This window comes from Cuculus canorus, chromosome 12 (assembly GCF_017976375.1).
Source record: "Cuculus canorus isolate bCucCan1 chromosome 12, bCucCan1.pri, whole genome shotgun sequence".
Lineage (NCBI taxonomy): Eukaryota > Metazoa > Chordata > Aves > Cuculiformes > Cuculidae > Cuculus > Cuculus canorus.
This window is the reverse complement of record NC_071412.1, coordinates 17,614,088-17,637,231: the sequence shown is the minus strand read 5'-3', so window position 1 is coordinate 17,637,231 and position 23,144 is coordinate 17,614,088. Positions and strand designations below refer to the sequence as shown.

General features: G+C 56.4%; 3 protein-coding genes across 3 annotated transcripts; 1 reads left to right on the top strand and 2 right to left on the bottom strand.

The window, feature by feature from the left end:
• The first annotated feature begins 1,252 nt into the window (after positions 1-1,252).
• On the top strand, positions 1,253-13,652 carry MAN2C1 (mannosidase alpha class 2C member 1). Its single transcript, XM_054077864.1, has 23 exons — positions 1,253-1,381; positions 1,472-1,649; positions 2,475-2,664; positions 3,083-3,189; positions 3,350-3,460; positions 3,829-3,921; positions 5,388-5,504; positions 6,231-6,326; positions 6,613-6,758; positions 7,204-7,327; positions 7,520-7,641; positions 8,232-8,317; positions 8,755-8,925; positions 9,579-9,661; positions 9,844-9,938; positions 10,066-10,170; positions 10,372-10,528; positions 10,823-10,966; positions 11,070-11,179; positions 11,766-11,845; positions 11,966-12,111; positions 12,878-12,981; positions 13,062-13,652. The coding sequence occupies exons 2-23, from the start codon at positions 1,641-1,643 to the stop codon at positions 13,177-13,179; spliced, it is 2,514 nt and encodes an 837-aa protein (XP_053933839.1). The 5' UTR covers positions 1,253-1,381; positions 1,472-1,640; the 3' UTR covers positions 13,180-13,652.
• Positions 13,653-13,790: 138 nt separating this feature from the next.
• On the bottom strand, positions 13,791-18,670 carry NEIL1 (nei like DNA glycosylase 1). Its single transcript, XM_054077866.1, has 8 exons — positions 17,877-18,670; positions 17,484-17,603; positions 17,242-17,320; positions 16,093-16,192; positions 15,818-15,942; positions 15,305-15,332; positions 14,740-14,834; positions 13,791-14,569 (listed from the first exon to the last, which is right to left on the bottom strand). Exons 1-8 carry the CDS (start codon positions 18,299-18,301, stop codon positions 14,276-14,278), a joined length of 1,266 nt encoding a protein of 421 aa, XP_053933841.1. The 5' UTR covers positions 18,302-18,670; the 3' UTR covers positions 13,791-14,275.
• Positions 18,671-18,800: 130 nt separating this feature from the next.
• Positions 18,801-21,254, bottom strand: COMMD4 (COMM domain containing 4). Its single transcript, XM_054077867.1, has 8 exons — positions 21,174-21,254; positions 21,025-21,096; positions 20,871-20,936; positions 20,432-20,471; positions 20,230-20,349; positions 19,939-20,019; positions 19,681-19,857; positions 18,801-19,011 (listed from the first exon to the last, which is right to left on the bottom strand). The coding sequence occupies exons 1-8, from the start codon at positions 21,174-21,176 to the stop codon at positions 18,971-18,973; spliced, it is 600 nt and encodes a 199-aa protein (XP_053933842.1). The 5' UTR covers positions 21,177-21,254; the 3' UTR covers positions 18,801-18,970.
• Between the last annotated feature and the right edge of the window lie 1,890 nt (positions 21,255-23,144).

Here is a 23,144-nt window from a genome sequence, read left to right as displayed (position 1 = left end):
CAGCTGTAGGGGATGGATGAGCAGTTTTCCAGTCCTTCTCACCTTGAAAGAGCACATTACCCTACTCAGCTTAGCTTTGTGTTCCCACTCGGCTTTTTCCGCAGAGGCTCTGAGGAAGTGTGGTTTCTCTCACGGTGAGGTTGCCGCCTGCTCTCTTCCAGGTGGGAGACGTGCTGGTTTAAGGTGGAGCTGAGCATCCCCCCGGCATGGGCAGGGCGGGAGGTGCACTTCATCTGGGAGAGCGATGGGGAGGGCATGGTGTGGCGAGACGCCCAGCCCGTGCAGGTAAGGAGGTGTGGGTCAGTGCTAGCCCTGCCAGGTCTCTGCTATGTGCAGAGCTGTTATCACCCTTACCCTCTGCAGTGGGGTGGTAGAAGAAACCCTCCTGTTTGTTACGCACTCTGCAGAGGAATGGCTGTGTGTGCTGGGGAGCATAAAATAACGTGGGGACCAACAGGAGAGAACCAAGAACAAGCAGAGGTCCAGACTGAGTGGTCAGGAATTAAAACAGAAGGAGGTTATGTTATTGTGGAGTTGTTTAGCCTCAAGTGGTGATGTCTGAGGCACTAGGAGAGCTGTCTTTAAACAGAGGAAAGCCTGCTGTGCAGAGAGGGGCAGTGTTTGTGCAGAATCTGGTACGTGGGGTGGGAGAGAGGGCTTCTCTCGTGCTTTCCATGCTGTGCTGGCAGACCATCATGGTTTTGTGGGTCCCTTCCAAAGTTCTGCCCAGAGAGGCAAGCCTGCTCCTGGTGGGATTGAGTCCATTTTCTAGAGGTTGCCCCCTGCCAGGAGTTAAAACTCTGGTCTGCCAACCAGTAACAGCTGAAAATTCTTTACTTAGGCGTTAGCAAATGTGCCTTGGAAGAAGGGCCTGCAAGTGCTGGGCCCGAGATGTGAATCTCCACTGCTGTCAAGAACAGTGGGACAGACTCTGGTCACACACATCAGCTTCAGTCCTGCTTTGGGGTGGGAGAGCGGTTCAGGTCATCTTTTGCAGCTCTGCCTGCTCTGTGGTGGTGTTGGCAGGGTTTGTGGAGAGCACATCGGTGCTGTTTGGTTCTCCCATGGCAAACAGCTCCAAAGCCTCACTACTCTGCTGGGTGGAAACTTCATTTCCAACCTAAGCTTATTCCTCACCATGGACATCTGAAAACACGTGTTAATGCGCCATCTCCTCTTGCAGGGTTTGACTAAGGAAGGTGAGAAGACCAGCTACATCCTGACAAGCAGCCTGAAAGAGACAGAGCCCCACAGGTGGGTGGCCAGTTTGGTTAGAGCCCCGGCTGCCAAGGGGAGCCAAGAGGCTGGGGTTGGGCACCCTTGTCTGCATCCAGGTGCTCTCAGAACTATCTGGCACCCAGGAGCTCTCCTCATTGTTCAGGTTGGGCCGGGCCCGCCATAGGGAGGGGATTGGGCTTTCCCAGCTGATGGCTTGTGATCTGCTCCCTGATGGTCTCCTTTTGCTCTCCAGCCTCACGCTGTACGTGGAGCTGGCCTGCAACGGTCTCTTTGGGGCCGGCAAGGGCAGCTTGATCGCCCCTCCAGACCCTGACAGGAGGTTCACCCTCAGCAAGGCTGAGCTGGTCGTCTTCAACAGAGATGTCTATGAACTGTTGGTGGATCTGGAAATACTGCTGGACATGGCCCAGGTCTGTGAGCTCCTTCTCTTCCACTTACCCTTTCAACCTCCTTCCACAACTTCATTTTATCTCCTTCTCCCAGCCTTCCATGACCTGTCTCTTCCCACCAGGAGGCCCTGGAGGAGCAAATGTTTATTCCTGCTGCCTTAGCACAACTGACACAGGAGGGAATAGAAAGCTCTAGTGAGACTTTAGAGCAGCCATCCAGTACTGAAAGGGCCTACAGGAGAGCTGGGGAGGGGCTCTTGATCAGGGAGTGCAGGGACAGGACGAGGGGGAAGAGTTTTAAGCTAGAAGAGAGGAGATTGAGATGAGATCTTAGGGAGAAATGTTTTCCTGTGAGGGTGGGGAGGCCCTGGCCCAGGCTGCCCAGAGCAGTGGTGGCTGCCCCATCCCTGGAGGGGTTCAAGGCCAGGTTGGATGGGGCTTTGAGCAGCCTGATCCAGTGGGAGGTGTCCCTGCCCATGGCAAGGGGTTGGAACTGGATGGGCTTTGAGGTCCCTTCCAACCCAAACATTCTGTGATTCTATGAAAACTGAAAAAAGAGAAGCCACTGGTGTTTATTCATCTACTTTCTGCTCCAAGGCCAGATCTGTTAGACCAGAGCACCTCGGATGGGTGTGTCTGTGACCTCGCTTTGGAAGGCACATGAGCAAAGGCATAAGGTTTTGTCTGTGAAGGAGGGACACGATGTTTACCCCTGGTGGAGTTAGCTATTGGAAATAGGGAGCAGGTTCTCCCTGGAGCATGTGGCATCCCAGCTGTTACAGAGAGCTGTGCTGAGCCAGAGGATGTGCTGAGCTCAGAGTCAAGCTGTTCTACTCCCAACTCCAGCTCCTCGGGGAAGAAAACCAGAGGAGTTTCCAGGCTCTGTACACTGCCAACCAGATGGTCAACGTGTGTGATGTTACGGACCCCTCTACCTTCCCCGCTGCTCGTGACCTGGCTGCAGCGATCTTCAGCCAGAGGAACGGCAAGAGCCAGCACACCATCCATGCTGTGGGTCACTGCCACATTGACTCTGGTGAGAGCAGCACAGTGTTCCCTCTCTGCTGACGGCCAGGGCGTGCTGCCCAAGGGAAGATCTGCCTACCCTGGGGCTCCAGGCACTGGGTAGCCCCGAGGGAAGGGAAAAGGACCTCTGTGCTGGGCTGGCACTGAGGCAGGGCAACGGGTGATGAGGGATAGATTACAGACCGCTGTCTTCCACCTGTTGGGCTTCATCCCTCAATTTCCTGTCCCTGGAAGGGTTTTGGTCACAACACAAAGGCAGCAGAAGTGGGAGATGGAGACCCCAGGCTGCATTGCTGTCAGGCTTTTAGCCAAAGGACAGTGTTTTGGCTGCTTTTTCCCTGGCTGATCTGCAAAAGGCAGCACAGCTCTGTTCCCAGAGGAGCTTGTGCTGTGTGGTAACCGCGGTGGGGCTATGTCTGTCCCCACAGCCTGGCTCTGGCCGTATGAGGAGACCATCCGTAAGTGCGCTCGGAGCTGGGTCACAGTGGTCCGTCTGATGGAGCGCAATCCAGAGCTCACCTTTGCCTGCTCCCAGGTGAGTGATCTCCCTCAGGAAGCTCTCCTGCTCATAGCTAAAATGTGACTCAAACTGAGATTAGGGGGTGACTGGGAGAGCCTTGTGCAGCCGCAGAGAGGAGGGACATTGGTGTGGAGCGATGTGGTGGGAGCTGAGGCTGATCTCTGTGCTCCGGCAGGCGCAGCAGTTCGAGTGGGTGCGGAGCTGGTACCCCGGGCTCTATGTGCAGATTCAGAACTTCGTGGCAAAGGGGCAGTTCATTCCTGTTGGAGGCACCTGGGTGGAAATGGTGAGAAGCTTGGAGAGCCTGGCTCGCCGCACCCTCCTTGCACCATCCCTCTGATACCGGAGGGGCAGAGCAGAGCCTTTGCTGAGCCTGTCTGGTTGGTCATGATCTCCAGGCCCAGAAAACAGCGGATGTCTGCATTGTGTAGCCTTGCAAAAATGCCATCGCTCTCCCAAATCATTCCATTCCCTGAGAAGGGAGCTTTGGTCTGAACTGGCTGAGCTCTGTTCCTCCCTTCGCCCTCTGCTGAGATCTGTTCTCACCCTCCTTGTGATCTGCTGGATCAAGATGATGGTGGGTGGGAATGAGGTGCTTGCTCCCCTTCCCTGGTGCCTGACTTGCCGTGTGGACTCCCTGTGCTTTCCCCCCAGGATGGGAACCTACCCAGCGGGGAGTCCATGGTGCGGCAGTTCCTCCAGGGACAGCGGTTCTTCCAGGAGCAGTTTGGCCAGATCTGCTCAGAGGTATTTACTCCTTTCCAGCTCACCTTCCTTGAGCACCAACTTCTTTCACCTCTTGCTGTACATGAAGGTTTCTCTCTGGTTTGCCTTCTGGATATCACGTTCAGGTGCCTCACATCAGCCTGTTTTCTGCAGCTAAAGCTGTGATGAGTGAAGATCTAATGCCCCAGCTATCCTGGCAGTTAGCACAGCCCCAGGCCTTCGTTGTACTGCCTGTAGATCCCTGGCATGTCTCTAGAATTACTCCTTGTCCCGCATAGCTTCAGTTCCTCATGGCTTACACAGGCATACGCCTCACTGCCTAAAATAACTCGCTGCATGGCCAGGCCCAGGGAATTGTGGTGAACTGAGATACATCCACTCGGCAGCCGGTCACAAGCAGTGTCCCCAGGGCTCCGTGCTGGGGTTGGTTCTGTTTAATCTCTATCCATGATCTAGAGGAGGGGATCAAATGCTCCCTCAGTCAGTTTGCAGATGACACCAAGTTGTGCAGGAGCGTCGATCTGCTGGGGGGGCAGGAAGGCTCTGCAGAGGGACCTGGACAGGCTGGATCCATCAGTCAAGGCCAGCGGGATGGAGTTCAACAAGGCTCAGTGCTGGGTCCTGCACCTGGGCCACAACAACCCCATGCAGTGCTCCACACTGGGGGAAGAGGGGCTGGAAAGCTGCCTGGAGGAAAAGGACCTGCGGGTGCTGGTCGGCAGTGGCTGAACATGAGCCAGCAGTGGCCCAGGTGGGCAAGGAGGCCAACAGCATCCTGGCTTGGTTCAGCCATGGGGTGGCCAACAGGAGCACGGCAGGGATTGTCCCATTGTGCTTAGCACTGGTGATGCTGCACCTTGAATCCTGAGTTCAGTTTTGGGCCTCTCAGTCCAAGAAAGACCTTGAGGGGCTGGAGCACATCTGGAGAAGGGAACGGAGCTGGGAAGGGTCTGGCGCTCAGGGGTTCTGGGAGCGGCTGAGGAACCTGTGCCTGTTTGTGCTGGAGAAGAGGAAACTGAAGGGGAGACCTCATCACTCTCTGCAGCTCGCAGAAAGGTTGGAGCGAGGTGGGTGCTGGGCTCTTCTCCCAAGTAAGAAGGGATAGGATGAGAGGAAGTGGCCTCAAGTTGCACTTAAAGGAGGTTTAGATTGAATATTAGGAAAAATTTTACTGAAAGAGCGATGAAGCCCTGGCAAAGGCTGCCCAGGACAGTGGTGGAGTCTCCATCCCTGGAGGTGTTCAAAAAGTGTGTAGACATGGCTCTTTGCGGACATGGTTCAGTGGGCACAGTGATGTTGGTCTGACAGTTGGACTGGATGAGCTTAGAGGTCTTTTCCAACTTTAAGGATTCTATGACTATGCAAATCCCTGCAAGAAAGGCTGAGAGCCTGACTACCAAGAAACCCTCCATGAGTGCAGGCTGTGGTTTGTGGCCAGTGTGACTCGTGTGTCTCTCTCCCTCTGTTCCTGTCATCTCTGCTCCCAGTTCTGGCTGCCGGACACGTTTGGATACTCAGCTCAGCTGCCCCAGCTGATGCGTGGCTGTGGAATCAGACGGTTCCTCACACAGAAGCTCAGCTGGAACCTGGTGAACACCTTCCCGGTGAGCCATGCTTCCCTTCTTCCTAAGGGATGAACTTGTGGTTGCTGGTTTCTGTCTGCAGGACTGGGCCTGTTTGTTCCACAGGTCAAGCCAGTCCTTTAGCTCAGCTGACACAGGCTTTTCTTCCAAAAGCCACTAGTTTGTGGTGGTAGCAGCATCCTGTCAGGCTTTAGAGTAAAGGAAGGAAGATGGTTAGTGATTCCAGCTGGTCCCTGGCCTACAAACTCCTTCTGCTTCCAATGGGAAGCTGTGACCTGCGTGCAGGTCTAGCAGATGGCAACCCAGCTGCTCCTCTGCTGTCCCCTGCTCTCGTGGCATTCCCCATCCTCATATAACTGTCTCCTTGCACTGATCTGTCAGGGCATCCTGCAACCGCATGGAGAGAGAGGGAAGGCACGGTTTGAATCCTCAAGGGGCTCTCAAGTCCCTGTCTCCCATGCGCTTCTCTGGTGACTAAGGTGCTGAGTTTTGTGTGTTTGACAGGGCTTGCAAGCAAGTTTGGGCTTTTAGTTCTGTGTTGATGTGGTTGAAGTGTCCCCTCCATGGGAGGAGATGAGCTCGGGAATCTTGAAGCACTGAGCTATGGCAAATTTATCTCTTTCTGGTACCAGCATGATCAGACATTTCCTTTTGGTAACTCCTGGGAATAATAGGGCTGTGCTTTAGCATTGTGGCACCGAGTGGGGGCCATATGAGACACCACACTTTCCTTTTCCTCCTGTCCAGCATCACACCTTTTTCTGGGAAGGCATTGATGGTTCCCAAGTCCTGACCCATTTCCCCCCTGGCGACTCCTATGGGATGCACGGACGAGTGGAGGAGGTGAGTGAAGTGCAGGGCCGGCTGCTCAGGGACAGATCTGAGGCTTCTGTGAGAGGGCAGTGCCTGGGAAGGGAGCGGGATAGCTGGCAGCATTGCTGGACAAAGGCTGTTTGGGTGCCTGGCAGTCACTTGCCTGCCTCCGAGTTGTCTCCGTGCATGATTTTGACAGTTTGGGCTGAGGAAGAGGGGCAGGACTGGGCTTTGCACCCCAAAGACTGCCCTGGCTTCCTTGTGTGGAGCTGAGGCTGGGCACCAGGAGATTGCAGCTCTCCAAAATTCCCTCTAGATGTTGAAAACAGTGAAGAACAACAAGGACAAAGGACGTGTGAACCACAGCATTCTCCTCTTTGGTTTTGGAGATGGAGGAGGGGGTCCCACGCAGAAGATGCTGGACAGAATGAAGAGAATGAGTGATACAGATGGGCTGCCAAGGTGAGAGGAGAGCTCTCTTCCTCCCTTCTTGTGGGAGCACTTGTTTTGAGCCAGGCCTGGCCTTCAGCGGTGCCAAAGGAAAAGGTGTGCAGAGGAGGGCAGGGAGCTGGGAAGGATTGGCAGGGAAACAGAGCCTCTCCATCATCAAGGGCTGTAAGAACCGTATACCTACAGCTTGGGCTGCTCACAAGCCCGTGGCTGAGCTGTGAGACAGAGGACCAGCGTGACAGTGGTGCCTGGGGAATGTCTCTGTCCCATGCAGGCAGTAAGAGCAGTGTGGAGCTGAAGAGGGGTAAGAGGAGGTTGAGGAATACATTGTATGTGGTTGTCTTGGGGTTTCTGAGGCCTCTGTTCTGGGGATGTCATCTTTCTGGTCAGAATTCCCTGTTAGCTGTGTCCCAAGCTTCTCCTCTGGCTCATCGCTGTGTGTGCTTTCATCCTGCAGGGTTCAGATCTCCACTCCTGACCGACTCTTTTCCATCCTGGAGAAAGAGTCATCACAGCTGCACACCTGGGTGGGAGAGCTCTTCCTCGAGCTGCACAATGGCACGTACACCACCCAGGCCCAGGTGACTGCACACACAGGATGGGGACTGGCAGTCTCCCTCATTCCCAGGGAAGGGGCCAGTCTCCATTCTTGTGACACCTACAAAAAAACTAACTGTCCTGCTCTGGAGATGGGCTTTTGCTGCTGGTGTGAGAGATCCACTCCTAGCTACCAATTTCCTGAGCATCTTGTGTTCTCCTTGCTTTGACCTCAGATAAAGAAGGGGAACCGGGAATGCGAGCGAATACTCCATGACGTGGAAGTGCTCAGCGCCTTGGCTGTGGCACGGGGCAGCACATTCCAGTATCCTGCCAGCCAGCTGCAGCGGCTCTGGAGGTGTGTATGGCAGCACTGATGGTGGGGAGGCTGGAGACTCCAACATGAGAGTTGGCTGCTCTTGCGGTGCTGCTCCCCATCCCCTACAACTACTTGTCCCTGATGGAGCCTGGGCAGAAATCCTTGCTATCAGTGTACCAAAATTAGCCTGGACCCATCAGATGACAGTGGTGCAAGCAGTTGTCGGGCAGTTCAGGTTGGATGAGATGGTCACTTATCTGTCAGCCCCATTCTGCTGTTGGTAGTGAGCCCCAAAGCTTCACTACTCTGCTGGCTGGAAGCTTCATTTCCGATCTAAGCTTATTGCTTGCCAGTTTTGACTTGTCTGGACTTGTGCAACAATATATCTGTTAGCTGGAGGGATGAGAAAAGTAGCTTTTCCTCTCCATGGTTCAGGTTTACCAAGATGGGGGTTGACAAGCCCTGATATAAATGGATTTAAAGGCAGCTCTGGAAAAAAATCCTTTTCTCTTAAGTGTCTGTTAATGGGAGGATAAGGAACAGTTATGAAGTCTGTCCATCTTGTAAACAGGGCTTGCTAAGCCAGAACAAATCTGGTGCTCTCTCCTGGTCTCTGGTCTCTGCTTTAGGTTATTGATGCTCAACCAGTTCCACGACGTTTTGCCAGGCAGCTGCATCCAGCTCGTGGTTGAGGATGCCCTGCGATACTATGCAGGTGAGCAGGAGATTTGGCTAGGAGGGCTCTTATCCGCAAGAGCACACTGGGTCCTGCCTGCTGGGGCTGCAGAGATTTGAATCTTGGACTTCATCCTCAGTTAATTGACTTCTCTGCTTGCTGCTGGCATGCGAGGATAGACCCCAGCAGAAGTTTTCTCCTGCCTGCCCACGGGCGTTTGCAGTAGCTTTGCTTTATTATAGCACCACAATTTTCCAGATGAGCTGGCAAAGCTCATTGTAATCTTGTAATAACAAAGTTAAGAATCATTACAAACTTTAATTACTTACTAATAGATAATAATAATTAATGATAATTAGTATTTGTAACTTGGAAGCAGCTATAGTGTGTGTATACATTGCATGGCCGTGCCAGGAGCGCTCTCAGATGTGAAAAACACCCTGGGTGGATCCAACTCAGGCCTTTTTCTTGCTCAGAGATCCGCAGGGCTGGCGCTCAGCTGCAGGAGGAAGCTGTGCAGTCCTTATGCAGGGAGCTGCTGCAGCCCAAGGCCGAGAGTGCCGAAAGCACCCTTGTGTTGAACACTTTGCCCTGGGAACGGACCGAGGTGATCTCCAGGACTGGGCCAGCTGGGACAGACAGCTTGGGTATGTGTGGCTCAGGCGTTACTCCTGCATCAAAATTTCTTACAGAGGCAGAGACAGCTAACAATACTCTGCCTCTCCTAGTCTTGGGGAGGGTTTGTTGCCGTGTCATAGTGCTCCTTGTGACTTTATCCCACTTCAAGTTCATGGAATGGTTTAGGTTGGAAGGGACCTCAAAGCCCATCCAGCTCCAATCCCCTACCATGAGCAGGGACACCTCCCACTGGATCAGGTTGCTCCAAGCCCCATCCAACCTGGCCTTGAACAACTCCAGCGATGGGGCAGCCACCACTGCTCTGGATAAGCTGGGCCAGGGTCTCACCACCCTCACAGCAAAACATTTTTTTCCTAAGATCTCATCTCAATCTCCTCTCTTTCAGCTTAAAACCCTTTCCCTTCATCCTGTCCCTGCACTCCCTGATCAAGAGCCCCTTCCCAGCTTTCCTGGAGGCCCTTTATAGTACTGGAGGCTGCTCTAAGGTCTCCCCGGAGCCTTCTCTTCTCCAGGATGAACAACCCCAACTCTCAGTTGTCCCTAAACTGTGGATGAAGAAGAGTGTGAAAGGAGGTGGTGGTTCTGACATGAGAGCAGCAGGGCAGCACAGTGACTTCGGATTAGGTGTGGGCAGATGGAACAGAACCTCTTTGCTTTCCAGCGCTGGTGACAGTCCCCAGCATGGGCTATGCTCTAGTGAGGGAGCCGCTGATGCCCACTCAGCCTGTGGCAGTGAGGAAACAGGTAAGCAAACAGTGGTTGTCCTCAGAGGGGTGTACCCTGCATCAAAGGGCTGGGGAGATGTCCAGGGAATGCAGAGGCTGTGAGCTCTGGACCCAGCAAGTCCACACACCATATTTTCACCTGGGGCACTCAGCTCCCGCAGTTGTGGGTCTGTGACATTTGTTTCTGTCCTTTCCCTGAAGGAGGATGGCTCTGTTGCCATGGAGAATGGCGTGATTGCAGTCTGCCTGGACAGGATGGGACGCCTCACCTCGCTCCAGCTGGTGGGCTCCGAGAGGTAAGTCAGTCTCGTAGGTACTGGAACCAGGCTCCTCAAACCAATCTCCTGTCTTTTTCCCACTTTACGCCCTTCTCCACTGCCGGGTTTTCTTCCACTCCTGTTTCTCTGTTCCACTCTGTTCCAGAGAGTCAGTCCCAGAGGGCTGCTACGCCAACCAGTTTGCCCTCTTTGATGATGTTCCCCTGTACTGGGATGCCTGGGATGTGATGGATTATCACTTGGAAACCAGGTAAAGGAGCAGAGCATGCAGTCTTAGATTTTGTCTTTGCTCTGAGATTCTTGTCTCCCTGTGAGTCCTAGCTGTATCGATAGCTCCAATGGAGCATTTACTCCGATGAAGGAAGTGCCTGCTCTGTGGGAGGCTGGATTGGGACTTGGGAACCTGGATCTACCAGGCTGAGACCAGGTCTGCCTTCATCCTTTTTTATAGGAAGCCAGTGACAACACTGCTGAAGCCTCTGGAAATCACCCTGGCTGGGGGCCTGCGAGGAAGTGCAAGCTTCTCTCTGCAGATTGGGAAAAGCAGCACCTTAACACAGGAGATCATCCTGGATGCCATGTGCCCATACCTCCGCTTCCTGACCCAGGTTTGGCCAGCGGCTGCTGCGCAGTGCAGACACTTGAGGAGCTGATCCCCCTCCTGTTTCCTTCCCTGGAGCCCCCTGCTGCCTGTCCCCCTCTGCGGTAGTGGAAAGCAGCCCGAGGGTGGGGATCCTGAGGGACGGGGATGGAAGAGAGACATTTCAGTTCATGTGTTTTCAGACTCTAGTGTGGTTTTATTGCACCTTGTCTGCGAGCTGGCTGCTGTGCACTGGGGAAGAACGAGTGCAGCCTCTGCCTGTCAGCCCCTCGTGGTGATGCCTTTCTGTTACCACATCCAGGTTGAATGGAAAGAGGCTCACAAATTCCTGAAGGTGGAGTTCCCTGTGCAGGTCCGGAGCACAAATGCCACCTATGAGATCCAGTTTGGGCACCTGCAGCGGCCAACGCACTGGAACACGTCCTGGGACTGGGCACGATTTGAGGTGAGAGAAAAAGAGGTCTGGTCCCGTCCTCCTGTGGTGGGGCTGTGTTTGCTCCCAGGCAGGAGCTCTGGGTGGTCAATGTGTCCTTTGATGCCACCTGCAGGTGTGGGCTCACAAGTGGCTGGATCTCTCTGAGCACGGCTTCGGGGTGGCACTGCTAAACGACTGCAAGTATGGGGCATCGGCCCACGGGAACATCCTCAGCCTCTCGCTGTGAGTTAGAGGTGGCGTGACGGGGGGGCACAGTGGTCACTTGGCCTCCTGAATGTCTCTTGGAAGTCAAGGCAATGCCTGGTCCTAAATGATCAGCGTTAATAAGGAAATGGTCTGGTATTAGTCTGAAAACTTTTGGCTGGCTTAATTACAATTGACAGTACTATCATTGCTATGAATTATGCTCATAAATAGTTCAGGAGAGATCAGATCCACATTTGCACTGAGTAATTTGTGTGTTACTGGTCAAAACAGCCCTCAGGAGGGGAGATAGAAGGAGAGGGAAGGAACAGCTATGCTATGGGTGCTTGCAAAGCTAAAAGAAACTCAGCATAATGCCGTTTCGCTCTATCAGCCACAAGTTTCACAGGAAAACACCCTTCAAAGGTCAATTTAACTTCTGCAACACCTTGTCCAGGGTCTGATGGCTGTTGCAAGAAACCAGCAGCACGTTGGCTTCCACCTCAGGAGCCATCCTCGAGGAAGCAGGAGGTGGCACGTCCTGGCACAGTGGTCCTCTGGATACACGCCAGATGACCGAGCGTGCTGCCAAGACACCGTTCTCACCTCCCTCTTGTTGCCTTAGGCTGAGAGCACCCAAGTCCCCAGATGCTACAGCAGACATTGGACACCACCAGTTCACCTACGCCGTGATGCCTCACCGGGGTGAGCGATGGGCAGAGCTGGGCCCTGGGGGATGTGCAGGGTGGAGGATGCTCTGGTGAGCCTCAGGGTGAGCACATCTGGCTGTGCTTGGCAGGCTGGCCAGACTTTCTTGTGTTGCAGGTTCCTTCCAGGATGCTGGTGTGATCCAGTGTGCCTACAACTTGAATTTCCCACTCCACGCGGTCCCAGCCAGCTCTGCTCAGTGCCCAGCCTGGAGCGCCTTTTCTCTCAGCTCACCTGCAGTTGTGCTGGAGGCCGTCAAGCAGGCGAGTCCACAGGCAGAAGAGGGGAGGGTGGTCAGGCTGTGCTGTTGTTGTTAATGATTCCTAATGTTTTTATGATTCTATAAGCCTGAGAATATCCCAGAAGCATTTGGCCAATGCCCTCAGACATAGTGTGAATGTTGGCGTTGTCCTGTGCAGGGACAGGAGTTGGACTCAATGATCTTTGTGGGTTCCTTCCAACTCAGGACATTCTATGATTCTGTGTTAAGCACAGCTTGCTCTTTCCCCCATGCTGGGTGACAGAGAGGCTCAGCTGAGCAGAAACAGGGATCCCTCTGGTTTGCATGCCCTGCTCAGTGGGGATGAGGCAGGTTTAGCACCAGGGATTGCAGGAGCATCCACATCCATGTGTGGGTACTGCAGCCTCAGTCAATAGTGCTGCACCACGGCAGGTCAGGAACATGCACACACACCCAGCTGCGATCACAGAATCACTAGGTTGGAAAAGACCTCCAGAATTATTGAGTCCAACCATTCATGTCAGCCATTAAATGATGCCCCTGAGCATCTCATCCACCCGTCTTTTAAATAGTGGGGGGATAGTGACACAACCCCCTCCCTGGGTAGACTCTGCCAGTGCCCAATGACCCTTCCTGTGAAAAAAAATTTTCTGATGTCCAGCCTGAACCTCCCCTGACGGAGCTTGAGGACATTTGAGGCCATCGCATGGGTCGGGCTGTACCCCAGGTGTAGGGTGGGATGCGCAGGTCTCACTCTGCTGAACTCCCTTCTGCGCCATTCCCCCAAGGCTGAAGACAGACCTGAAGCGCTGGTGGTTCGGCTGTACGAGGCACACGGCAGCACGGTTGTCGCTTGGCTCCAGACTTCCCTCCCTGTTAAGGAGGCGATGCTGTAAGTCCACGCTGGAGGGCTGGGTGTCTGTGGGGATGGAGATCAGTTGCTGTAGCCTCACCCACGGCTTTCTTCCCCAGCTGTGACCTCCTGGAGCGGCCAGATGCACAGGGCCACCTGCCACTGGAGCAGCAGGGCGTGAGGCTTTCCTTCACACCCTTCCGTGTGCTCTCTGTCCTCTTGGTCTTGAGGCAGTGACAACATCCGTCGCCTCTGCTGATGCCACAACAACCTGGACCAACACTGTTAGCTCAGATCGCAGCCTGAGGCTTCCCCCATTCCAAGGTGGTGGTTCCAGGGAAGAGCAGAGCCTCCCCTTTGCCCCCCACCCAGCCATCAAAGAACAGCGCTTGAGAACAACCATATTCTTCAGGAAAGGAAGACAGTGCCCCCTGCCTAACTGGGGCCCAAGTGAGTTCCCAGCTAGTGTAGGTCAGGGTTGTGGGACAGGCTGGCTGGCTCCACCTGGGCTCAGCTCCAGTCCCAGGGGGATTTGGGGAGGACCAGCTTTCCCGTATTTCAGCCTTCATCTTGTCCAGACTCAAACAGCAACAAGCTGCAACAGGGCAGTGAATTTAAAGACATTCCTCTCTCCCTTTGCCTCCCTCGTGCGCTGCCCTTGGGGAAGGGGAACACAAGTAAACAAGAGCATTACAGGAGAACAAGCTCCAGCCTGGTTTCTTAGCTTATTTGTTGGTAAGAACACTGATCTCCCTCCTCCCAGGGGCTCTGTGGTAGCTGCTGTTCTCTGTGTCCCCCTCACCAGGATTTTGCTCCTGGGACCAGTGAGGCAGAGGTTACCTTTATTCTGAGGAACAAGGTGGAGGGGAAGCCCGCTCCAGCCCATCTAGGGGAGAGGATAGGGTGCAGCAGCGTTATCCGTAGCACAGAAAAGTGTGCACAGCAATTTCTACACAAAATACTTTATTAGTCAGCTAAAAAGAGTGATCTAGGCAACAGCCAGAAAGGGGAGAGGAGAAGGGAGAGGTCACAGTCCAGCTTATCCCCCCTCAAGTACCTGGGGACAGCAGAGGGATGCTGGATAAACCAGCCCCATCACCAAGTCCAGCTTTTCCTTCCCCGAATGCAGCAGTAGCAAGTGGGCGTGAGCACAGACACAGAGCAGCCCTGTTTCTCCCCAGTACTGACCCAGGCATCCTCCCCAAGATGTTAAAGTGCCCCTTGGGAGGAGGGCAGCTCATGGCACGCTCACGGCAGAGGCCGCTCCTGGAAGATGAAGAGAGAAACAAGAAGTCAGAGGGTGAGGAGGTGCCCAATTCCACCCTGTGAGGCCCTACTGGCTCCTCTCCTGCCCTTTAGCGTCCCCCTGACATAAGGAAGCACTCCCACAGCCCTTGCATTGTGTTTGAAAGCCACAGGGACTGCCAACCTCACCTCTGCGGGCAGTTGTCCGGCGGGTTCTTTTGACATTGACCGGCACCTCAGTCTCAGATGAGGCTGGAGCAGCAGTCACCTTCCTCCTCCCACGAGCACGTCCCTTCCTCGGCCCTTCAGCCTCCTCCTCTATGACTGGCGTTGGGGGTTTCGCTGCAGCCCTGGAGCGCCGTTTCGAGGCACGCGTGGTGACCTGGGTGGACAGAGACAGAGCTCAGCAGCAGAAGAGTGCTTGGACTGCCAGCTGATGAGAAACTCAAGACAGGAGTCCCATTGTGAATCCAGGAGCAGCCTGAGCAGGGCCTGGGGAACAGGACAACCTCTAGACCCACCAGGAGCTGCATCAAGCACAAAGCTTCTTACCTTGGGGGTCAGTGCCTCAGGACCTGCCTTCAGCACCTCAGGATCTGCCTTCGGATCTGCCTTCGTCTGAGTGCGCTTCTTGCGGGATGTCTGCCCTGTGTAAGAAGGCATGGCCAGGTCAGGTCGAGCAAGAAGTACAGAGCGCCTGCACCTCAGGGCAGGCTGTGGCACAGTGACCTCTTGGGGATGTGGTCCTGACTGATGTGTGAGCTGAGCACTGAGAACTGGCACCAGAGTGGAGGAATGGCTCAAGAGGACTCCTCCCTCCCCTGCCCAAGCATCGCTCAGTTCAGGTGCTCAGCCCCAGCGAGAGCACACCAGCACACCTTTCTGCTCCCAGCCCAGCAGCTGAGAAACAGCACCGTGGAAAAACACCCTGCGGGTGCAACAGATGCCCAGGCAGGCAGGTGTGCTGGTGGGAAGCCTTGGGGCCAGTGTGCTCTGTACTCCAGTGCCAGCAGCTGTCACAAGCCCCTCAGCGCCCCAGGCAGAGGGCTTTGCTCCTGCCTTTGCCCCTGTGCTGGCTTCCCAGGCTCCATCCCACCCAGAGCATGGACACACTCACCTTTGGGAGCCATGGAACCAGGCTCTCCCTGCAAGGAAGGCGACAGAGGGTTGGCTGGGGTGCATTCATTCTGCAGGCAGCAGAATCCATGCTCCTTCTCCACCCTGCAGCCAGGGCAATGATAGGGAAAAGACCACATTTCCCAGAGAAGTTGGGCTTGCTCTGCCTGCCCTGTGCCTCAAGGACTGTCCCGTCAGTCCCTGCTCCTTCTGCAAAGCCCCACCACAGCACCTCATTCGGATATGGGGCACAGGAGAGAGGAACCGGGCTGCCAGCCCACCTGAGCCCCCATTGCCACCCCTCTGCTCCAGGCTGCCTGCCATCCCATGGCTACCAGACAGAGGGGTCTTGTCAGCCCCGCATCCAGCCACCGGAGAAGTCTGTCGGAGAGGGAGCCCCCAGCAACACAGTGTAATGCTGGGGGGTCTTGGGAAGCAGGAAATGAGCTTGATTGTCCCCTTGGAAGAGCATTCACGGGGCATCCAGCTCCAGGCAGTGACCCCAGACTCCTACCTGGAACCATATGGTCCTGCCGTTGTGGTCACGCAGGGAGTTCATGCCAGGCACCATGTAACACTGCAGCCAGTTCTTGAAAGCAGCGTAGTTATCCAAGTGATCCGGCTCAAGGAAGTTTTTCTCTGCAAGGGAAGGAGAGAAGTAGAGCGGAAACAGTGACCATGGTGTTGGGGTATGCTCCCAAGCCTTCTGCTTGCTAAGAATGCAAAGCCCAGGCCTCCTCACCAGCCCCAGCCATCCCTATTCCCCAGCTTCCTGTCCTATCCCCTCACCCATCGCGATGACCTCCATGGGCACGGTGTGGCACAGCTCCAGGAGATCCAGGTTGTCCCGCTTCAGCTTCAGCTTCTTGCTCAGTGTTAGGGAGGCATTCTGCAGTGGTGGAGGAGAGAAGGGAGGTCACCAGCAGCCACCTCGGCCTCGTTGGGGTCTCTGCTCCCTAACAGCAGCCAAATTCCACAACTCCTACCCTCCAGAGGATGAGCTGCCACATTCCCCACCTGCTGCCAGCCCTGAGCTCACCCCATTGTAGGCTTTGAACAGCACATTAGCACACAAGAACACAAGCACTTTGTAAAAATGGCTCTCAACTCACACTGTTTGTTTTCATCCACCTTTAAAACAAACACCTCCTCTCCCCAGGGGGATCAAGATCAGCCTGCAGCCTTCCCCAGAGATCTGAAGTGTGCAAACTGCTTCCCTCAGAGAAGTCTTGAGGGCAAAAGTCAGGTGCTGCCAGGCACCAGCGTGGCATGAAGACACGTGCCAGGGGAGCTGTCACAGCTCGCCAGCCCGGCCAGGTGTGAATGAGAGCCCGAGGCGTGAGGTTACAGAATTGCTTCGCCCCATTTCCCGCTCCATTGGAGGGGCAGACGTGCTCAGACATGGGTGTTTATGGCAAAGCACAGTAACATGCTCAAGGAGAATGATCCCATGCAGTAAGCAGTATAGTTGTGAAGGAAAAATGCCTGATGCTGGGTTGGGAAAGACTCAGAGCAGCAAATACTCCCAACAGCAGTGTGGGCAGAGGCTGCATGAGCTCTGCGAGTCCCTTGTGACGATGTTCCACCCCATCGGAGCGAGGAGCCAAACACAAACTGAAACGTGCGCCAAACAAGCCCAGAACAGCAGACATGAACCAGAGCTTAGCACTCAGCTAAGCCCAAAGCAGAGCCAGAGCAGGGCACCTGGCTGAGCCCAGGCTCAGAGCTGGAAGCAAACTGAACTACCTCCACAACTAAGCCGAGCCCAAATCTGAATTGGGAATGTTTCTCAGCACAGCCTGGCTCCCTGCACAGAAGGCCCGAGGCTCCCAGGAGCTGCTAAGATGTCTTGCAGGGATACAGGCTGACAAATCCCTGGGATGGTGTCTGTCTGGAAGCCTGCCCCTTCCTAAGCCTACGTGACCAGTCATTTCCCACCTTCGTCCTCTGCGCCTGCTCCTGATCCTTCAGGGCCTCCAGCACAGTCCGAGCCTTTTCGAAGGGAGGGATCTTCAACCTGAGAGAGTCCATCTGTGACACAGCAACCCGAACTCTTGGTTCTGTCACTTGCCCATGTCTACAGGGCAGGAGGCCCAGCCAGCTTGGCCAAGGTGCCATCGAGCTCCAGCAAACTCTCGGAAACCAAACCTCCACGGCAGGGCAGCAGTGCCCCACCTTACCTGTACAGGATCTCAGCACGGAGATAATTCCCAATCCCATTGAAAAACTTCTGGTTCAAGAGGGCCTCGCAGATGGGCTTGTCAAAAGCCTTGTCGTCCAAGTTCTTCAGCACATTCTCCCTGTGAGAAAGCACAGGGCATTGCGAAGGTTCATGGGGAAAACACTCAATAGAATCACAGTATGGTTTGGGTTGGGAGGGACCTCAAAGCCCACCCCGTGTCACCCCCTGCCATGGGCAGGGACACCTCCCACTGGATCAGGTTGCTCAAAGCCCCACCCAACCTGGCCTTGAACACCTCCAGGGATGGGGCAGCCACCACTGCTCTGGGCAACCTGGGCCAGGGTCTCCCCACCCTCAGAGAAAAACATTTCTTCCCAAGATCTTATCTCACCTGAAGTCCCGGTACTCGGTGATCACGCACGGCCCGCGGCCGGGTTGCCACTGCGGGCCGAGCCGCCACGACCCGAAGCGGCGTGGATCGACGAAGCAGAGGGCGCGGGGCGGGACCTCCCGGGTGCGCAGGACGAGGTGGGCATGGCGGGGGGTGCTGGCGGCGGGGCACAGCCGGAACGAGCCTGTCATGCCGAAACGGAACACGAGGTGCAGGGCGTCGTCGTCGTTGAGGCCGTTCGGTGCCAGCGTGAGCCGCAGCTCCTTGCCCCGCGCCACGGCGCGCACGGCGAACGCCTCGCTGCTGAACGGCACCGCGGGGCCGCGGGCGACCGCCGAGCGCGACACGGAGCCCGAGAAGAGCAGCTCGCTGCACCGAGCGTTGATGTAGCGACCGGCGAGGTGCAGCTCCGGGCACTCGGGCATCGCGGCTGCACCGCGCGAAACATACACCTCCCTCCCTGCCCACCGCCCGCCACAATGGCTGCGGGGCCGCGAGGCACGCCGGGAGCTAGCGCCGAGTCACGCCCCCGCCGCTTCCCATTGGCTGTGCGGCCGCAATGCGTGCTGGGAGCTGTAGTCCTGTCACCCCCCGGCCCCACTTAACCACAATGCATGCCGAGAGTCGTAGTGCTGCCACGCCCTCACCCAGTTAGCCGCATGCATGCCGGGAGTTGTAGTCCTATCGTGCCCCACGCCCTCTTTCCAGTGGCTGCACGTGCCGCGGCGCACGCCGGCAGCTGGCGTCCTGCCACGCCCGCGCCTTCTTCCCATTGGCTGCGTGTGCCGCAATGCATGCCGGAAACTGAAGTCATGCCCCGCCCCCTCCTGACTGCGCGTGCCGCGGTGCACGCCGGGAGTTGTAGTCCGTCCCGCAGGGAGCCACACACAGGCACTGTTCGGCATGGCCACCGCGGCCTTTATTGGCGCTTCCCCCGGGGCAGCCCCACCGCGGGCGGCCCAGCGGGGCCCGGCGGCCTCGCCTGCTGCCGCGGGAGGCAGGGCAGGGAGATCTGCCGCGGCTGCCCCATCCCCAGGGCCAGGGTCTTGCCTCACAATCTGGTGCCTGTGGCCACCAGCCCTTCTCGCGGCTCCTCAGAGGAGGGTGTTCATCAAGGCCTGGGCCTGCTTCAGCTCTGAGGAGGGAGGGAGGAGCGGTGAGGCAGGTGCTGGTGCTGCAGCATCCCCCAGCACTCCCACAACAACCCCCAGCATCCATCCCAGCAGCCTCCTCTGCATCCTAAGTGCCCACCCAGGCATCTCCCCCAGCATCCACTTAGCACCCTCACAATATCCTACCTCACATCCCTGCTACCATCCCCCCTTGCATCCCTCAACATCCCCTCCATCATCCCCCAGCTTCCCCCTCCTCCCTAACATCCATACCAGCATCCCCCTCAGCATTTCCCCACCTTCCTCCCTAGTATCTCCCCCAGCAGCACCCTAAGACGTACTTCCCCCAGCATCTTCCATCAATACCCCCAGCACCACTCCCGCATCCCCTCAAGCATCCCCTCCAGCCTCCCCCCACAACATCCCCCAGCACCGCCCCCGTATTCTGTCCCACATCTCCCCCTAACACCCAGCCATCATCCCCCATCCACTCCCACCGTCCCTTCCTTGCATCCTGCCCTTTATCCATCTTCCCCACAGCACTCCCTGCCCCCCTAGCATCCATCCCAGCATCTCCCACCTTTCCCCCACAGCATCCCCACCACAACCCCCCAACCCCCCAGCACCCTCTAATATCCTCCCCAGCACTCCCCAGGTCGGGGATCCCCACTGTCATCCCTCCTTGTCCTCACCTGCCAGCAGCACCCGGAACTTCTCAGCCGAGAGGACCATGGGCACAGCCGCCGTCTCTCCATGCTCCCCATCCCGCAGGTTGAAGTTCAGGTGGATGAGGGGCTCGTTGACCTCCCGCAGCTCACTGGAGCTGAGGGTGAAGTCCACGCGCCAGCACACGGAACCCAGCCGGCTCACTGGAGCGGGAGAGCGGTGTCAGCACCCCGGGGTGCTCAGCCAGGGCACCCAACCCCCAGCACCACCAAAAACACACTCACGTCTCAGGCTGCAAGCCCTGAGCCTGTCCTGGAGGGAGCTCTGCTTCTCCTCATAGGACCGGCACAGCCCGCTGGCGTGCTCTGCCCGGGGCGAGACACAAGACAAGACAACCACTCCCTCGCACCAGCACCGCTACCACCAGATCCCGGCAAAGCACTCGAAGGAGCCCGCGGGGACGGATGGTGCAGAAGGGATAGGATGGAGCACATGAAAAAGGCAGTGGGAGCTCAGTACTGGCATATACTACGGCATCTGGCCTGCGGTGGCACCCCGAGGGTTGTCCCCCACACCTTTGGGCAGCCCCAGCTGCTGCAGCTCGCTCGACAGGGACTCGCTGTCCACGTTGTGCTTGGCGGCACTGGAGAGGATGAAGCCAAGGACAGCGATGGTTGCCTTCACATCCCCCGACTCTGCGGGCAGGGTGGAGGGTGAGCTCTGCTACTGCAGGAAGCCATCTCCTGCCAGGAGACAGTGCCTGTCCCCAGAGCTCACCTAACTTGGCATCTGAAGTCAGCTTCAGGATCTTCTCATACTGTGGGAGAGGAGCATGAAAACGTCAAGGCAAACACCAGGTACCACCAACCACCACATCACAGCAACAATTCCCACCTTAGCATCAATCCCTTAGCGTCCACATCAGCTGGGAGTGATCTTAACCCTGTGGCTCCCATGAAGAACCCGGCTGTCAGCAGGATTGTTAATTATGCAATTAAATAATGGGCAGGGACACCTCCCACTGGATCAGGTTGTTCCAAGCCCCATCCAATTGGGCCTTAACACCTCCAGTGATGGATGGAGCAGCCACCATTTCTCTGGGCAACCCGGGCCAACACCTTCCCACCCTCAAAGGAAAACATTTCTTCCTAAGATCTCCTCTCACTGCAGATTATGGGATGGCAGCGCTGTGTTAGTGCGCGGGGGTCCCGCTCACCTCCATGGGGTCCCCCAGCAGGTCCCGCAGCACCTGGGCGCAGATCAGCTTCAGCTTCACAGAGGACTGTGGGGGCAGAGTGGGGGTCAGCACTGCTCCCGGGGCTCCCGAGGGATGGAGGGGGGGTTGTCCCGGGGGGATGCGGGCACTTAACGATTTTGGCCAGGGTGCTGATCTCGGCCAGGACCCAGTCGGGGCAGTCCAGGTCCCCGCAGAAGCGGAACCGCTGCGGGACAAAGGGGGGTCAGAGCTCGCAGCGGCCCCGCCGCGCCCCCCAACCCGCCCCCTGCATCCCCATCCCACCATCTCTCCGGTGCTCCCGGGGCTGCCACCGCCTCCGCGACCCGGAACAGATCGGGAGGGGCGGGCAGGGTTCTACTCCGCCCCTCCCCGCCCCGAGACGGGACCGAGCCCTCCTCCCGTCTTCCCTGGAGTCCTGCGACCCCTCGGTCCCTCTCCCGGTGTCCCCGCTCCGCTCGGGGATGCTCCAGCCTTGCAGCAGCTCCCGGTGTCCCTGCTCCGCTCGGGGATGCTCCAGCCTTACAGCAGCTCCCGGTGTCCCTGCTCCGCTCGGAGATGCTCCAGCCTTACAGCAGCTCCCGGTGTCCCTGCTCCGCTCGGAGATGCTCCAGCCTTACAGCAGCTCCCGGTGTCCCTGCTCCGCTCGGGGATGCTCCAGCCTTACAGCAGCTCCCGGTGTCCCTGCTCCGCTCGGAGATGCTCCAGCCTTACAGCAGCTCCCGGTGTCCCTGCTCCGCTCAAGGACACTCCACCTGAACAGCATTTGAGCTCCAGGCCTGCATCATCTCGGCTCCAGATGCTACATGCTCTGAGAGGAGATGCTCCTGCTGCAGGAACCTCGTGGATCCTCCTCACTCGTGCTAACGAACCCCTGGGCTTGTGGCAACTCCAGCGCCTTCAGCCCTGACAGATGCTCCAGCCCTGCATCATCTTGGTTCCGGATGCTGTACTCTCCTTGTAGGAGATGCTCCTGCTCCTCACAGCTCCAGCTGACGGCTGCTCCAGCTCTGGCTAATTGCAGCAGCTTGGACTTTTCTCCAGCTCCCAGCACAGGGCTGTGACAGGGACGAGGCAAAGGGGTCGCTGCTGACGGGACCTCAGGGACATTGTGGGGTCCAAAGCCATTGGGCAGCGACCCAGCGGCTACCGCAGACCCCACTGCCCAGCAGCCCCACTGTGTCACTTCTAGATGGAGCAGGGAATTTTATTTTCTCCCTGTCTTGTTTATCTTTCTGTTGGTTTGGTTTTTTTCCAGGTTGACTCTCACACTCACTCATCGCATTTTTTGGGATTCCCCCTGTTGGGGCTTTCATGCCACAGATCAGCTGGTTCCTGCCTGTGTCTTTGGGTAAGTGTCACTTCTAGAAACCCAGCATTGAAAGAGAATTCTAACAAATCTCTTGGTTTTGGTTTGGTTGTTTTTTTTCTTTTTTTTATTCTAAGTACAGCAGAACCGGTCAGGCTGGGCTTTGTGTTACACTTATGACTCTTCACACACGTGCTGGGGATAGGTGACATCCAGGAAAGGCCATGAGTCAGTTCTGAGGAAGCTCTTGGCCCTCGCTTCGCAAAGCCAGCTCTACAGATTTGAGTTGATAAGCAGCAGCGGTGGCTGTTTTCAGGTACCCCAGTTTTCTGGAGGTCTGAGGATGTAAACAGGTTTCCCCCCTGCGGCAAGGAACCGTCTGCTTGTGGGTGATTGCCTGGCAGGAGCTGGCAAGGGAGGGTGGCACTTGAAGAGCAGTAAGTGCGTTTCTTGTCTTGCAGAGCACAAGGAAGGGCTGAATTTAGTTCCTTCCCCTCCTTAAAAGGAGCAGGGGAACTCGGCACACCCCTGCCAGCAGCATCCAAGGCTCCCTGCTCACGTGGGAGCAAGCATTGCAAGAGCAGGATGGGGCTCAGCTTTGCCCCTCGCTGCTGCAGAGGCGCTCTTTGACACCTGCTTTGGAAGTGACCTTTGAATAGAGAGTAATAAAAAACACAGCTGCAATCTCTCATGTAGAAGAGGCCACAGAGATGATCTGAGGGCTGGAGCACCTTCCATATGAGGACAGGCTGAGAGCATTGGGGTTGTTCAGCCTGGGAGAAGAGAAGTCTTCAGGGAGATCTTAGAACGGCTTCCAGTACTGAAAGGGGCTCCAGGAAAGCTGGGGACGGGCTCTGGATCAGGGAGTGCAGGGACAGGATGAAGGGGAATGGTTTTCAGCTGAAAGAGGGGAGAATGAGATGAGATCTTAGGAAGAAGCATCACTA